The following is a 14,159-nucleotide window of genomic DNA, read 5'->3' as shown; positions in this document are numbered from 1 at the left end:
GACCACACTTTTGCCAGCTCTGACCAATGAGGATTTGTCTCATGTGCCAAGGGCCAAATGCTATACCGCTCTCTAGAAAGTCAAAAGAGAATGGATTTCAATTGTTCTCCATAAAAGAAATCTGCCCCCACCCTGTTCCACCAATCTTAACTCCCACCCTCATTGAATGTATTTCAATCGTTTCAAATCTTTTGTGTTTCTTTTACATGGTTGTCCTACCTTTCAGAGAGTGTGGTTCTATAACCTTCTCTCCAAGTGAAAGGAAAGCAAATGATTTGGTCTTAGAGAGGCAGAAAGGGCATAGACACACACCATTTCACTCTGCCCCTGCAACGGCGTCTTTCCTCTTGGTAATTGTATAACAGCATTCTTACCTTCAGGCTTTTCACTCCTGCTCCTCTTTCTGTAGCTCTGTTGTTGGATATTTGGTCATTATTTGTCAATAAGAAACACATTCAAGTTATCAGGATAACACCCAAGGCAAATAATCATGTCCTAATCATAGAAACCATGTTAAGGCCACGCAGTCAGTTAAAAAAAAATCACTAGATGGATTAATTTTTAAACATGTTTTCTTTCTGGATTACAATTTTTTTTTCCGGTGGTAGAATTTATTCTTTAACACCATCTGGCAAAATCAATGGTTTTGGCAGTCACTGGACTGGTTCAGTTCTTAAGGCAAAAATGTCCCTTGCTTGAAGCAGCCACTTGAGAGAAAGTGAGGGTTTGCTCTTGGGAGGAAGACCTGAGTAAGTTCAAGGAGCAAATTTAGTCACTACTAGGAAAGAAAACCGTCAGGTTCTTCATACTTCCAGGAGGCAGCACCAGCACAGAAACATGCAAACCAACGAAGAGCATAATATACTCACCCTACTCCTCGATCTCAAACCAGTCTCGGTGATTCACGGGAACTTCTTCTAAGACCCAGGAAGTGCCATCGATCTGTAATGATTCTTGCCTACACACATAACAGTGTCAATAAAGAGTCATTGGGATCCATCTTAACCCTGGGTATCCAAAATGTCTACCTTTAGGGATGGCTCCTGCCAATAAAAGGTCCATCTTGTTGCAGGTAAAAGGCAGATGCAGATTCACATCCATTACCCAAGGCCCAAGAATGTCAAAGAATTCTGGGTGTGGAAGAGAAGTGGTTAAGAGACGGTGGCATAGGAGAGGAGAATTGTAGACATACATGGAAGAAGAAGAAATACACACAAAACTGAAGATCTCATTTATACATATGGAAAACACAGTACCACCTCATTCATCTATGCACCACCAAAGAGGAAGCGGAGGGCATTTGGAAATGGGCTGTCCTAAAGTATAATTTTTCACTGTCTTTCAGTAGAAGACTTGCTAAGCAAATGCACGGGATTTTAAAAAAAGATTGCTAGTGATAAGGAATAGGAACATGTTTGAATTTCTTAAGAGAACAAACTCTTTTTGGGTATTTTAAAAGCACCCATGTGAAAGAAAACACAACTAATTTTAATTGCAAGCCATTTTTTGAATTTATTAAAACAAGTTCCCTAAGTTCTTTCCTAGAATCACGTTGGCTAGTTTATTCTAATCCCTATATTTAAAGATAATAAAACTGCATCAATATTCTCTATCAATGTTCTATAAATTATAAAGATCATCCAACCATTTATTTAATTAATGGGAGTTTAACTGCTGTCCCATCCTCATCCTCATCCCTTACTTCCCCACACACCTTACAAGCTAAGGCACATGTTGTGCAACTCTCATTGCAGTCAAGGGTTTCTGAATGGTTCCATTTAAACATGCTGTTCCAATGTTCCCCAAAGCACACAGTGTGCTGATTTTCACCTTGGAAAATATGGATGCTGGAAGTCTATTTAAATCCCTGGATAGAACTACAGCCAGGGCAATTCCGGGGTGAGGTGGAGTAGGGTTTATAACACCTTGTCACCCAGTCACAGATAGTTTGTTTCACTGACCAGACCTCCTCTAGTGAGGTAAGACTACACACGAAAGCTAAGCTGCTGTCCCTTTCCCAAGATTAAGGGAAGGAAGCGCGGGGTGGGCGGGGGGGAGATCAGAAGAATTGGAAAGTTTGAGGAGACAGGCAGCTGTGAAGGGAGGCTGATGTGCTTATGTGGTAATTCACCAGCTAAATCCCCATTCTGCTGTGATTCACAGCAACAGACTTTCCCTGGCTGTGTCACAAACCCCTGGTGATCTGAGTTTATCGCTGAAACAACCTACTGGCTCTTAATTACTGCATTTGCACACACATTGTAATAAAGCACTAACACAAAAGGGTGATTTGCAGGTTAAAAATTCCCAAACCACAGCTCTAATTTCCATGATCCTTGCCTGCGTATTTATAGTCCATCAAGGAACGTCAAGTCTGATTTGTTTAGGCTCTGTTAGCCCAGGTTTAGGAAATTGGTAAAACCAAGCTGGTTTTTAGTTTTAGCCTGTAGGTCTGGTTCAGGGCCTACCTTACTGGCTGACCTTGTCTTAATTCCTTGTATTCAGAAATTAAAATGAAAACCTATTTCATTAGTTTAAGCATATGCACATTTAAAACAGCCTGAAAAGTTGCTGGTTCCTTCCATAGAATAGTAACTTTTTGAGAGTAGGCTTAGAATGTGTAATGTCTCATGCAAGGGGGGAAAGTCAACAATTTAACATAATTGCCCATTTATCATTATTTAAATGTTGCAGAAGAGAGACAGAGAGATAAGTAACACAGGTTTTTCTCCCTCTCCTGCTTTCAGAAATAATAGGTGTGGAAGTGTTTGTGAAAAAGTAAAAGCACTCATAAATGTCAGGCTTTGTGATTACTGTCGTCTTTAGTAATCGGTACTGAGGGCTGGCATGGCTTAAACATGCCATTTGCCTCGTTGTAACCGAGGTAGTTGAGAATGAATCTGATTTGTATGGAAATATATCACATGCAATCAGATTCACATTGCTCATTGGATGAGCAGATGTGATGAATTGCTGTCTGCAATATTATCACAAGAGGTGACCCTGAAATTGAGCAGAGATCTGTGACAGCATTAGCTGTGTGACCTTCTCAAAGTCATCACCATCTCTGGGTCTCATTCTCTTTGTTTAATGATGGTATATTCGACAGTCAATTGTCATGTTAACTGGGGATGGGATACAACAAAGAAGTGTAATTCTCAAGCCGTTTTACTAATGCAGTTAAACTTCACTGATTTGGACTAACAGAGGGGAAGGATGTCTGAATGAGAAAGTGTTGAATTACAAAATAGGTTTGAAGTATGACAGTTTTATTACTTTAAGTCTATTTTGTAATTCAAACTCACTATAAAACATTGCCTTAGTGGAGGTCCTCCTGAGAACTACTTTAGCAGATAGATTTGTAATGAATATGATTATATGTAGTAAATGCTTCCAACATGTGCAAAACGTTTGTTCTCTTAAGGAAAAATTCAACTGACAATTTAGTCTAAACTCTCCATTTGCTTAACAAACCTCTCTAGGCCACAACCCTGATGAAGTTAGACTGTAGACTGTAGCCCCTGTCCAGTTTGTCACAAATTATAAATTAGAGGGCTCCAAATTAATGAGGTTTCACTGCCTTTTCTACCTTCTTCTTCATTGATTTGTTTTTGGCATTACCACTAACGAGTGGTAAAGCAGATTCAAGTTCATCTCTTGCCCCTTCTCTTGCTCACTCTCAGAAAACAGCAGATAGCAAGAAGGAAGAAGATAAAGGCAAGCTCCTTGATAATCCAGAAACAGAATAAGCGATCGTTGGATTTGCGGCACTCATCATACTATTATCCGTAGTTGAGAAAGGGGTTGACATTTCAAAGGTTGGCTGGAGTAATGACCAAAAAAAGTGATTTGAAAGATCCCTGGCAGGTAGCATTATGGTCAAAGAAGTTGGAAATATTTAGTATCTACTGAAATAGTTTTCCATTTACATATCAAAAATCAGATAATGTGGAAATCATGGGCTGGCAATAAAGTTACTTGACTTTGCAGCAGTATCAACTGAGGTAAAAAAAAAAAAAAGCTTGATTGCTCGTTGTAATTAGCAAATAGCTGGTCTAAAGATTTAGGGGTCTTCATGACACCAACACATTTGGGTGAAAAGTTAAAATTCAGGCAGTTTTTTTGTTTATGTAACATCAAACATCTGGTCATTTGAAAACTTCTGGGTACTTGGCATCATGTGGATATTTTAGAGTCATCTTGATACAGTCCATGGCTCCTTTTAACCATGCTGATTATGAACGATGAATCATAGAACAATGTATCCAATCCAGCTTAATTTTCATTCTGCAACTCACTTGAATGCTATAATTAGGTTCTCTGTGGTCTGCTAAAAACATGAGCAAAAGACCAGGAAGAAGGTGCTAAATACTCTAGGCATCAGGTTAGCCATTGCAAAACTCAAAGGAGCCAAAAGCTTGGCTAAACTGTCAAGGTCATCAGTTCATACTGGTGGGAAAGGAAGTTACTGGTTTTTGACACATAGTAAAACCTTGATTAATTGGAATCCATAAGGGATGAATGGAAATTTCATTAAGAATACTCATTTTGTTTCATTCTTGGCCAATAACATTTTTTTCTCAAAATGCTTGTATCCACTTTCTTGCCTCAGGGAAGCAGCTCTCTAATGTTTGCGGGTCAATCCAGATGGAGAGAAGATACAGGAGACAGAGCTGAATGTGACCTAACCACAGGTCATCACTTGGCAAGTGATTTAAAAAAAAAATCAATTCCTTGCAGTCTTCTTTTTTGGTACTATTGCTGTTTTCTCATCAATGTGGAGTACTGGGGGGGGGGGAGTTCAGTTAGTTGGGGTACCAGTTAGGTGAGTTCGGGTTAATCAAGGTTTTATAGTAAAGACCTCACCAACGCCTGGTAAGATTATGTGCTGAAAAAAGTTGTTTTTAAATTTATTTCTTTGTAACTGCTCTGTACCAGTGTTTCCAAGTCTATATTATAGTGCAGACTGGCAAACTAACTTTTCCGTCAGGATCCTGAGGAATGGAGAGGGAGAAAGAGGAACAGAGGTGTAACCATTGTCTCTGAAGGAGAAAATTTTTGGCTTGCCTGTCTGTTGGCCTGTGGTTGGGAAACACTGCTCTTCACCTTAAGAAGCCTATGGTATCTTGCTCGTACAAGAGTGGATCTTACATGCTTCAATATAGTTCTCATGCCCTTTGGGCCACGGAGGATTCTGTTCTCAGGTCCTCTCTTGTACTTACCCAATGTGTCCTTCCATCACTTGGTGTTGTGGCTTCTGAGCTTGCCCCTATTTCTTGTTGCTTGGATGAAAGCTATTCATTCTTTCTAGCCCAGAAGAGGATTAAGGAGCCAAAGGAATGCCAAGTAAGATGAATTTTCTCATGATGGTAGCCTGGATAACTATTAGACCTACCTGAACCAAGAACATGGCTAAGGAGAAGCCAAATCATGGATTCATACACACAGAATATCACAGTTAGGCGGCGCACTTGTTTAACTATACAAAATGTCTTTGCAAAGTCTATATATGGGGTGGCCTATTGAAGAAAGACCCCATTTAACTTGAAACCGAGCTTGTTGTTTTGCTTTCAAGTTAAGTGGGGCCAGCTTAAATAGGCCATCACATATAGAGAACAACATCTCGTCACTCATACACATAATTGAAGAAGCCAACTCTAGTCAACCAACCAAGCTCTGTAAGCCACCAACATACCTTAGGGGGAAAAAAAAGGCTTGGTAACCTGACTTTTCAGTAGATGAATTTGATTTCTCTCACCACTCATCTGAGGCAGGCGGGGATAGTCTTAAAAAAGGCTTGGGCTCTTGAAAGCCTAGGGCATTGAATCCCACACCATGGCCTTCCTAAGGCAAGCAGTCTGGTGTGGGAGGGGAGGGAGGGGATATGGATGGGGAGCCTCTGTCTGGGAGTTTAAGAAGGGACCCGAGTTAGATCAAAAACGTGGGCAGTGCCCTGAAGTCTTTCTGGTTCCCAAAGCTGCCAGGCAGAGGAATAACCTGGTCATTCCACTTGATGTGTGAGTCTTGTGCTCTCTCCTCAATAATAAGATAACAGTCTTGCCGATTACTCGTCACTAAGGGTACCCGGTTGTGGTGACATTGAGGCTGACCTTGGAGTCACCGCCCCCGCTGCCGCACTCTCCTTTGTCGTACCACCATTTGTTTTTCAATTTGTCCAAGAGGCCTTGCTCATTCAGTTTTAATACTGCCAGGTTAACAGCATTTCTTGAAACGATAAAACATAACTTGTAAGAAAATGCACAAATGCTTAGGAAATCGTTAACGTATAAAAAGGAGCACAAGAGGACAAATTGGCTAAATTTCACAGAACGTGGAGCTATAAAAATGTCTGTACAGCAAATACAGGGTTAAATATTGGAAGGTGGCATGGAGGATAACATTTGCTCAAAACTGAAGTGTGCGGGATGGGGAAATTGTCTTTGAGAAAAAAAGTAACAAGAACACCACATCCATGCAATTAACATTCGTCACATATGGCACCATAACTTGGCTTTTACCATTTAAATTGAAAAAGCCGTTGAACTGTAAAATTAAAACAGCAACAAACAGTCAGAGAGGACAACACAGAGAGAGAACATTAAAAAAAATGGATGCATTAAATAGATGAAACCATAATTTACCGTCTTATTTAACTCCATGGAATATTGTAGGTTTTAAACTTTTAAAAGTTACCTCAAAATCCACAAGAAAGAAAATGACAACAAAATGCATCAGGGTAGGTGGAATACTATAACAACACGGATATTGTTATATTATTCCACCCACCTTAATGCTGAGCCTTTAGGGGTTGCCACACCATAGCCTTTGGAATCCAGATTTCCACCAACTTTCATCGTATCACACGGTTTTCTCTGCTCAATGTACTCATTCATGGTTGACTCCAGCAGGAAGGCGAACTTTCCCTTGGACTTCCGCACTCGGGCAACTCCGTCTGCTGTTGTTTTGGTAAACACAGATGGCTCTGCTGATTTCATGTAAGACCACATTTTCTCATAGACAGCAATTTTGGACCTCTGCAACAGAGAGAAGAATTCTTAGAGCTACCAGATATGAAAATTGGAAGAGGCCTCAGAGCAGTGGTTTTCAAACATTTTTTATCGTAATCCAGAGTAAGAAAAGCATGTTATGCTGTGACCCAGTAGGTACATTCATACCTATGTAAATATGGTTCCAAAATAAGTTTTTCAAAACCACACTCATCCTTGCTATGTGTGATGCTCTCACATAGTTTCTATTGTATTCTAATTCACTTTAATAAATACTAGTCAAGACCCACTAAGTTGATTTCATGGCTATACCAATGGGTTGGAATCTAGTTTGAAAAACACTTTCTTAGTTCAATCTTCCTCTCAATTCAGAAATCTCCTCTGTAATATCTTGCTCTCTGATTACCCTTTACCTGCCTGATAAAAAAGCCCATTGGAAGGGAATGTACAACCATTTTAGTTAGCTCACTCCAACACGGGGTATTAATTATTGTAAGAAAGTACTTCCTTATTCTGAACTGAAATTTGTTTTTCTATAACTCCCACGCTTTAGTACTATCTGCTAGAGCTATGCAAAGCAATTCTGTTCCTTCTTCTACACAACGGTCCTTCAAATATTGCAAGGCTGTTGTTACGCCCCCTCTTCATCTCTTCATTAGATTAAACTCTACTGATGTTTAATACTATTTCCAGAACCCTTACAATTTTGGTCTTTTTCCCATAGGATTCTAGTTTGCGATGTCTCTCTTAATTTGGAGTTCCTAGAAATAAACATGGCACCCCAGATATATGACAAGGACAGAATGAAAAGAAAAACTGTTTCTTGTCATTGGAGCATTATTTTCTATCAACACTGCCTGAGTATGCATTAATGTATTTAGTCTTTCATCCACCCTTTCAAAAAATATTTATTGAGGACCTGCTATATATAAAGCACTCTGCTGGGGGTGTAAAGAATATAATAGAGTGAAGAGAGTCCCTTCCTCAACTCAGGTTGAGGACAAACCAAAACTGTTAGTTCTTTCTACCAAACAAAGTTTCCTTCATCTTTACCTTTTTGAATTTTGAACTTAACTCCATTAAATTTCATCTCAATTCAGGTGGGCCTTAGAACATGTACTAAATGCTTACAGCTCTCTGTTAGGCATTTTGGAGAATATAAAGGAAGCATGGTCATGGAAGTCATGACCACGTGACTTCCAATTGAATTGGGAGATAGGTTCTTAGGAAGGAAAATCCTAGAGAAAAACTCTAAAGCAGTATTTGACTATAGGTAAGATAGCATGGTAGAAACTATAAACATACATACCATGTTTTCAAGTTTCCTTTTATGGGGTTTACTGGCCCATATCTCAACTTTTTTGATTTTTATTTAGTTGCTTTTCTCCAGACTTTGGCCAGCTGCATTGCTCTTTCTTGAGGCCTGTTTGGACCTGCTCAAATAATTACAGAGGGCTGGAACTGCCAGAGCTATCACCATGCAAATTAAACACTGTGTTTATGGCAGTCAGACCCTCACTGAGGCCCTCACTGAGTCACTGAAACTGTTCACTGAGATGGAAATATGCCTGGTTTGCATAAAGAACAGCAAAAAAAAAAAAAATCCCCAAAAAGGCCAATATGACTGAAGCTGAATGAGCAAAAAGGAGAATGGTAGGAAATGAGCTTAGAAGGATAATCAGAGGACATAAGTTGTAGGGCCCTGTAGGTCACAGTAAAAAGTTTGGGGTTATTCTATATGTGATAGGAAACTATTGGAGGATTTCGAGGAGGGGTGTGATAAGATCTGATTGAAGTTTTTAAAGCACTACTCTAGCTGCTATATGGAGAATAGACTACAAGATGGGCCAGAGTGGAAGCAAGGAGGTTGGTTAGGAGGCTATTCTAATATTCCAGGGGAGAGACGGTTGTGGCTTGGACTAGGCGGGGTGCAGTGGAGGGAGAGAGAAGAGGTTGGATTCAAGATATGTTTTGGCAAGACAACAAACAAGACTTGCTGATGCATATCTCCATCTGATGGTCCTATAGACACTTTCAGATTAAACGTTCCCAAACTAAACTTACTATCTTCCTTGTAAGGCCTGGTTCTCTTTCCAAATTCTATCAGTAAACCTCCTGACATCCAAGCTGGAAAGTTTGGTTTTTACTCCTTTCTCAGCCTCTGTCATGCCCTGTTTATTCTAACACAGAAATGCCTGTAGGATCTTTCCTTTTGTTTTCTTTCCATTCTCATTATCATTGCCCTGGGGCAGGCTCCCATCAGGTTTTGGTCTGGACCACATTGCCTCCTAACTGCTCTCCCAGCTTCATCTCTTTCTTCAATTTATCCTCCAGTGATCCTTCGGAAATGTAAATCTGATCAAGTTACTTCATTCTTTAAAATCCTCTGATAGTTCCCTAATACCTACAGGACAAAATCCCAACTCTTATGTATGATACTGAAGCGTCTTTATGATCTTGACAGCACTCTCCTATAGTCCAGTCACACTGGACGTCTCACTGTTCACTGAAATATGCTTTCACTTTCATGTCTTACGCCTTTGGTTATACTTTTGGTTCTCCCTGAATTATCCCTATTCATCCTACAAGATCCAGAGCAAATACCACGTCTTCTGTGAAGTCTTTCCTGACTCTCCTGCCTCCACAGAAGTGCTTCCCCTGCTGTCTTCCCAAAGCACTTTGCTTTTATCTTTGCTATAGAGCTTACTGCATTGCATTACGGTGAGTTGGCTATGTGTCTGTCTTCCCCACATTACTGGGTGCTCTTGAGGACAAAATCCATGCCTGATTCATTTTGGTAGCCCTCTTGGCAGCCAGTGCAATGCCTGATACATGGTAGGCACTCAAGATATATTTGCTTAATAACTGAAGATTAGGCCTGATCAGAGTGAAAACTAGATTGTTGGTCAAAGGTGTCAGAAGATTGGTGAAAAATGGCTACCAGCACTAGTTTCATTCTATAGAATTCTAAAGATAAAGTTACTGTAAAGATCATTGGGTCCAATTTCCAGCTAAACCATTCAGGATATATGCTTTATAATCCTTTTTTTTTTTTTTTGCCACTTAGCCTGCCTTTGACGTCCACACCAATAACTTTCCCCCCTAATAATCAAGGCCTTCTAAGATTGAAATCTTGTCCATTGACATTTATGCTCATTTCATATCACATTAGCCTCATTTGACACATAAAACAACTTCTAAGAATCATAATGAAATAGATTCTCAATGACTTATTTCAGTAGGAATTTCCTAGTTGGTTGCTCATAGAATTTTAAAAAATAGTAAATAATTCAGATGTATAGAAAGATATAAAAAATAATGTAAGAACACCTGTGTACCTGCCACAAAACTTAAGAAATAAAACATTATGAAGCTAGTTGAAGTGTGCTTATGTACCCCTTCCTAATTGCATACCCTTCTCTCTGGGCCAAAAGTAACCACTATACTGAATTTGGTCTTTATCCTTCCCTTGCATCTCTTTAGACTTTTACAAGAATAAAATTATCTCCTTTATAATGGCTGCATAGCATTTCAATCTAAGAATATGCTATACTTTATTTACTCAATCCCCTATTGGAGGACTCTTAGGTCAGTTCCATTTTTTTGGCATTATAGACAATGCTGTGGTGGGTATGTCTTTTTGCGCACTTACAAAGAGGTATTTTGTGTTCTTCATCTTGGGCCAATCAGACCTGAGTGAAAGAGGGAGGGGGTTAGAACAATTTATCTCTTACACTATTTGAAAACAGACCATTGCTTCTAAAGATAAATTTATAAGCCAAGGGCAAAGGGGTCCATGAATTCTGATCAGAGTGCACTATAATTTGGACTCATTTATTTCACCATTTACTTGAGCGCTTTGATTGCTGATACAGGTTGAAAGGTTTATTCTTTTAGGTAATGATGCATTTCTAAGAGAATAAATGGCAGTGCTTGAAATGGGCACTTTAAACGTGTGTGGTGTACATGCAGCAGATATTAATGAATGCAGTAAATGAAAAGTTAGTTAGTGGAAGAAATGATCGGGCCCACGTTGATGACAGAATTCCGAAGGAGCTTACAAGGGGGAAAAGAAAGGGCTCACAAGAGAAAAACTAAGCTGAAGTGTTTATATTCCTAACTAGCATTTAAGTGACAGTATAACATTCAGACAAAAAATAAGAAAAAAAATATCACCAGCATTTTTTTTTTTTTGCAGTCTGTCTTATTTTGGCTGAAGTACTGAAGGAAATAAAAGGGATTGAACCTTAGCTCAATTATCTGGGAGAAATTTTTAAAAAATTATGGACAGGATGTGTAACAGCAAGTTCATTTTTCTCCAATCCGCCACAATTCATTTATTTCATTCCACAGAACACCATTTTATACCTAAGAATGAATAAACAACAGTTATACAGGGAGTTCACAAGAAATTCTCTTAGCACCACTAGATGATTAGCAAATGAAATCCAAAAGGAGAAATACATGAATGGAGGAAGAACAGATTAATCCAAAACATCAGATAAAGTACAGCTCTAGCTTTCATGGATTCAACAGTCACTGTTCCAACTATTTGTAATAAATCATGGAGGTCAATGATACGGAGGAATTTGCCTTTTTGTTGAGGTGAACATTTGAAAATTGGGCCCTGCGAGGCTGGTGTGTGGAATCAAGCGATTAGGGAGTGCACATAGGCCACCACTCGAACCTTGTATCTCTTTGCAATGGTATTGGTTACTCTTTGTCACTGTGCATAAAAGTATTCCTGTAGACCCAGGTAAGTGCAAGGTAACTGTATAGCGCAGTGGTGGAGAATGTGGAGTCACGCTACTTGGGTTTGAATCCCCCTTCTAGGTGCATAAATTATCCAGCCCTTATGTGTCTTAATTTCCTCATCCATAAAATGGGATAATCCTTTTAAAGTGCCCACTTCAAAGGTTTATTGGGAGAAATTACATGAGTTAATACATGCATCTCACTTGGTATAGTGCCTGGCACACAGGAAGTGCAGAAAAACATTATATATCTTTATAGTAACATAAAGTGTAATTTGTTTTAGTTGTATTATAAATTACTTCAGTCCCATGTTTATGGAATCATTACTTCATTTTATGGAGAAAATCATATGCTCAAGTATTATTCACATATTTGGGTCTCTAGACATCTCCCTGGTAAATGCCCATGGTCTGCCATCAACAAAAAATCATCATTTGGGGCCGGCCCCGTGGCCAAGTGGTTAAGTTCACGTGCTCTGCTTTGGTGGCCCAGGGTTTCACCAGTTCAAATCCTGGGCGCAGACATGGCACTGCTCATCAACCCATGCTGAGGTGGCATCCCACATGCCCCAACTAGAAGGACCCACAACTAAAAATACACAACTATGTACCAGGGGGCTTTGGGAGAAAAAGGAAAAATAAAATCTTTAAAAAAAAATCATCATTTGAATTTTTAAAAATTTCTTGGTGTAGGAAAAATGGGTAAATTTATGTTTTGTAGTTTATTTGAGGTTCATATATTAAAAACTTCATTAACCAGAACACTGCTATTGGGGAGACCTGGTGAATGAAATTTTCTGCTTCCCTAAGATTGAAATTAGAATATCCACTTGGTCAATAGAACATCCAGTTGAAGTCAGTAGAGTAATAGACTTTCAGAGATAGAAGAAACCTTGAAAACCATCTGGTTCAGCCTCTCACCCAATGGAGCAATGGCGTCTCTGCTCAAACGCCTCTAGTGGTGAGCACTTCCTAGCTCAGACGAGGCTCCGGAAGTAGCTTGCTCCATGGTGGGACAGTTTAAGTTGATAGAAAATTCTTTTTTTTTGGCTGCTATCTTTCATGAGAACTTCTCTCCCCTCCAATCCTACTTCTGCCTTCTGCTTGAATTGGGCAGTCTCTCCTCTCTGCTTCCATTTCTCCACTGTAGGTAGCACTGATTATATTGCTTTGTAATGGTCATCCCCAGTGCAATCTGGGCTCCTTGAGAGTAGGGATATGTCTTTTTTCTCTCTGCATCCCCAGTGTCTGGCATAATGCCTGGCATTTAGGAAACTCTCACTATGTATCTGTGGAAGGAATGAATGTTAAAAAATTGCTGTTCCAACCACTAGTCCTAATTCTGCCCTCTGAATTGATACAGAATAAAATATGCTCTGTTTTCCAAGTGATGTACAGCCTGAAGACTACTATCATCATGTCACCTATTAATTGTCTTGTTTATAGGCTAAACGTTTTAAGGGCCTTCGGTTTTTACTTTTATGACTCGTATTCCATTTATCCCTCTCTCCTCTGGCCACCATCTTCTAGATTTTTTTTTACGTTTTCAAAGCCCCTCCTAAAATGTGGCCCTCAGAATTGACCACAATATGGTTGATATAGTGGCATTAGCACAAAGGACAATGAGACTATCTCTTGTCATGATCTGGACACGAGCACAATTTTTCACTTTGACATGATTTAACAGACATATATAGATACGTTGATAGGCAAGAATTAACTGCATTAACAAAACAGACCAATAAATTGGAAGCATAATTGTCAACAGTGGCATAATCTGCTAATTCACTTATGGTATTAATTTACTGTCAGATAGCAGACAAAGTATTACAAAATTTGCAAAGAGAATGTTGGTGTCTACGACATCTCTATGCCCTAAACGTGTACAATGTGTTCTGAGTGAATAATTTGAGAGAATAGAATGAAGGAAAGGTCAGGGGAAGACGGTTTTAGGTACTTTGTACCCCATTGTTCCTCAAAAGGGACTCTTGCCCCTTTTACATATTTATTTATTTATGTATTTATTTTTTGGCCACTGTTGCCATCGTGTCTATATTGTCCATTTCCATCACTTTATGTATGAGACTAGCCTTGTACAGACATGTCAAAGAGAGGCTACATTTGACTTTGGGTTCTCAGCCTCTCCCCCTCTTCCCCGATTTCACTGTCCTCCTTCCTCGGAGATCCATCATGTATCCCTTTTTTGGCATCAGTAGTCTTGGTCCTTCTGGAGGTGTTCACTGATATTATAAGTCAAAGGTGTCCTTTAGGGGCTGGAGAAGGTCATCCCTGTGAACAAGACACTAAGAAAGGAAAAAATGGCAAAAGTTTCAAACAAAAATACTTTCCCCTCACTCATTTTTGCCTTCTCTAAGTTTATTGTGGACTATTTATTGCT

At 39.4% G+C, this 14,159-nt stretch overlaps 1 protein-coding gene across 9 annotated transcripts in view; it reads right to left on the bottom strand.

Moving 5' to 3' along the window:
* Window positions 1-14,159, bottom strand: part of GRIA3 (glutamate ionotropic receptor AMPA type subunit 3) — a 272,512-nt gene that overhangs the window by 18,042 nt on the left and 240,311 nt on the right. For 4 of the 9 annotated variants that reach the window (XR_011434854.1, XR_011434853.1, XM_070257725.1 and 1 more), the window contains exons 13-14: window positions 6,787-7,034; window positions 6,111-6,225 (exon numbers count right to left, since the gene is read on the bottom strand). Coding sequence is in view for 7 of the 9 variants with exons in the window: in XM_070257725.1 (XP_070113826.1) it covers window positions 6,111-6,225; window positions 6,787-7,034 (363 nt within the window). In the remaining 2 variants the exon portion in view is untranslated. Of the gene's footprint in view, window positions 1-6,110; window positions 6,226-6,786; window positions 7,035-11,314; window positions 14,065-14,159 lie in introns of those variants that run through there. The other 5 variants (XM_070257723.1, XM_070257724.1, XM_070257728.1 and 2 more) reach the window with 3 other exon arrangements.

The sequence above is a fragment of the Equus caballus genome, chromosome X (assembly GCF_041296265.1).
Source record: "Equus caballus isolate H_3958 breed thoroughbred chromosome X, TB-T2T, whole genome shotgun sequence".
NCBI classification, from domain to species: Eukaryota; Metazoa; Chordata; class Mammalia; order Perissodactyla; family Equidae; genus Equus; species Equus caballus.
The sequence above is the reverse complement of the archived record's forward strand: the minus strand, read 5'-3'. Positions and strand labels throughout refer to the sequence as shown.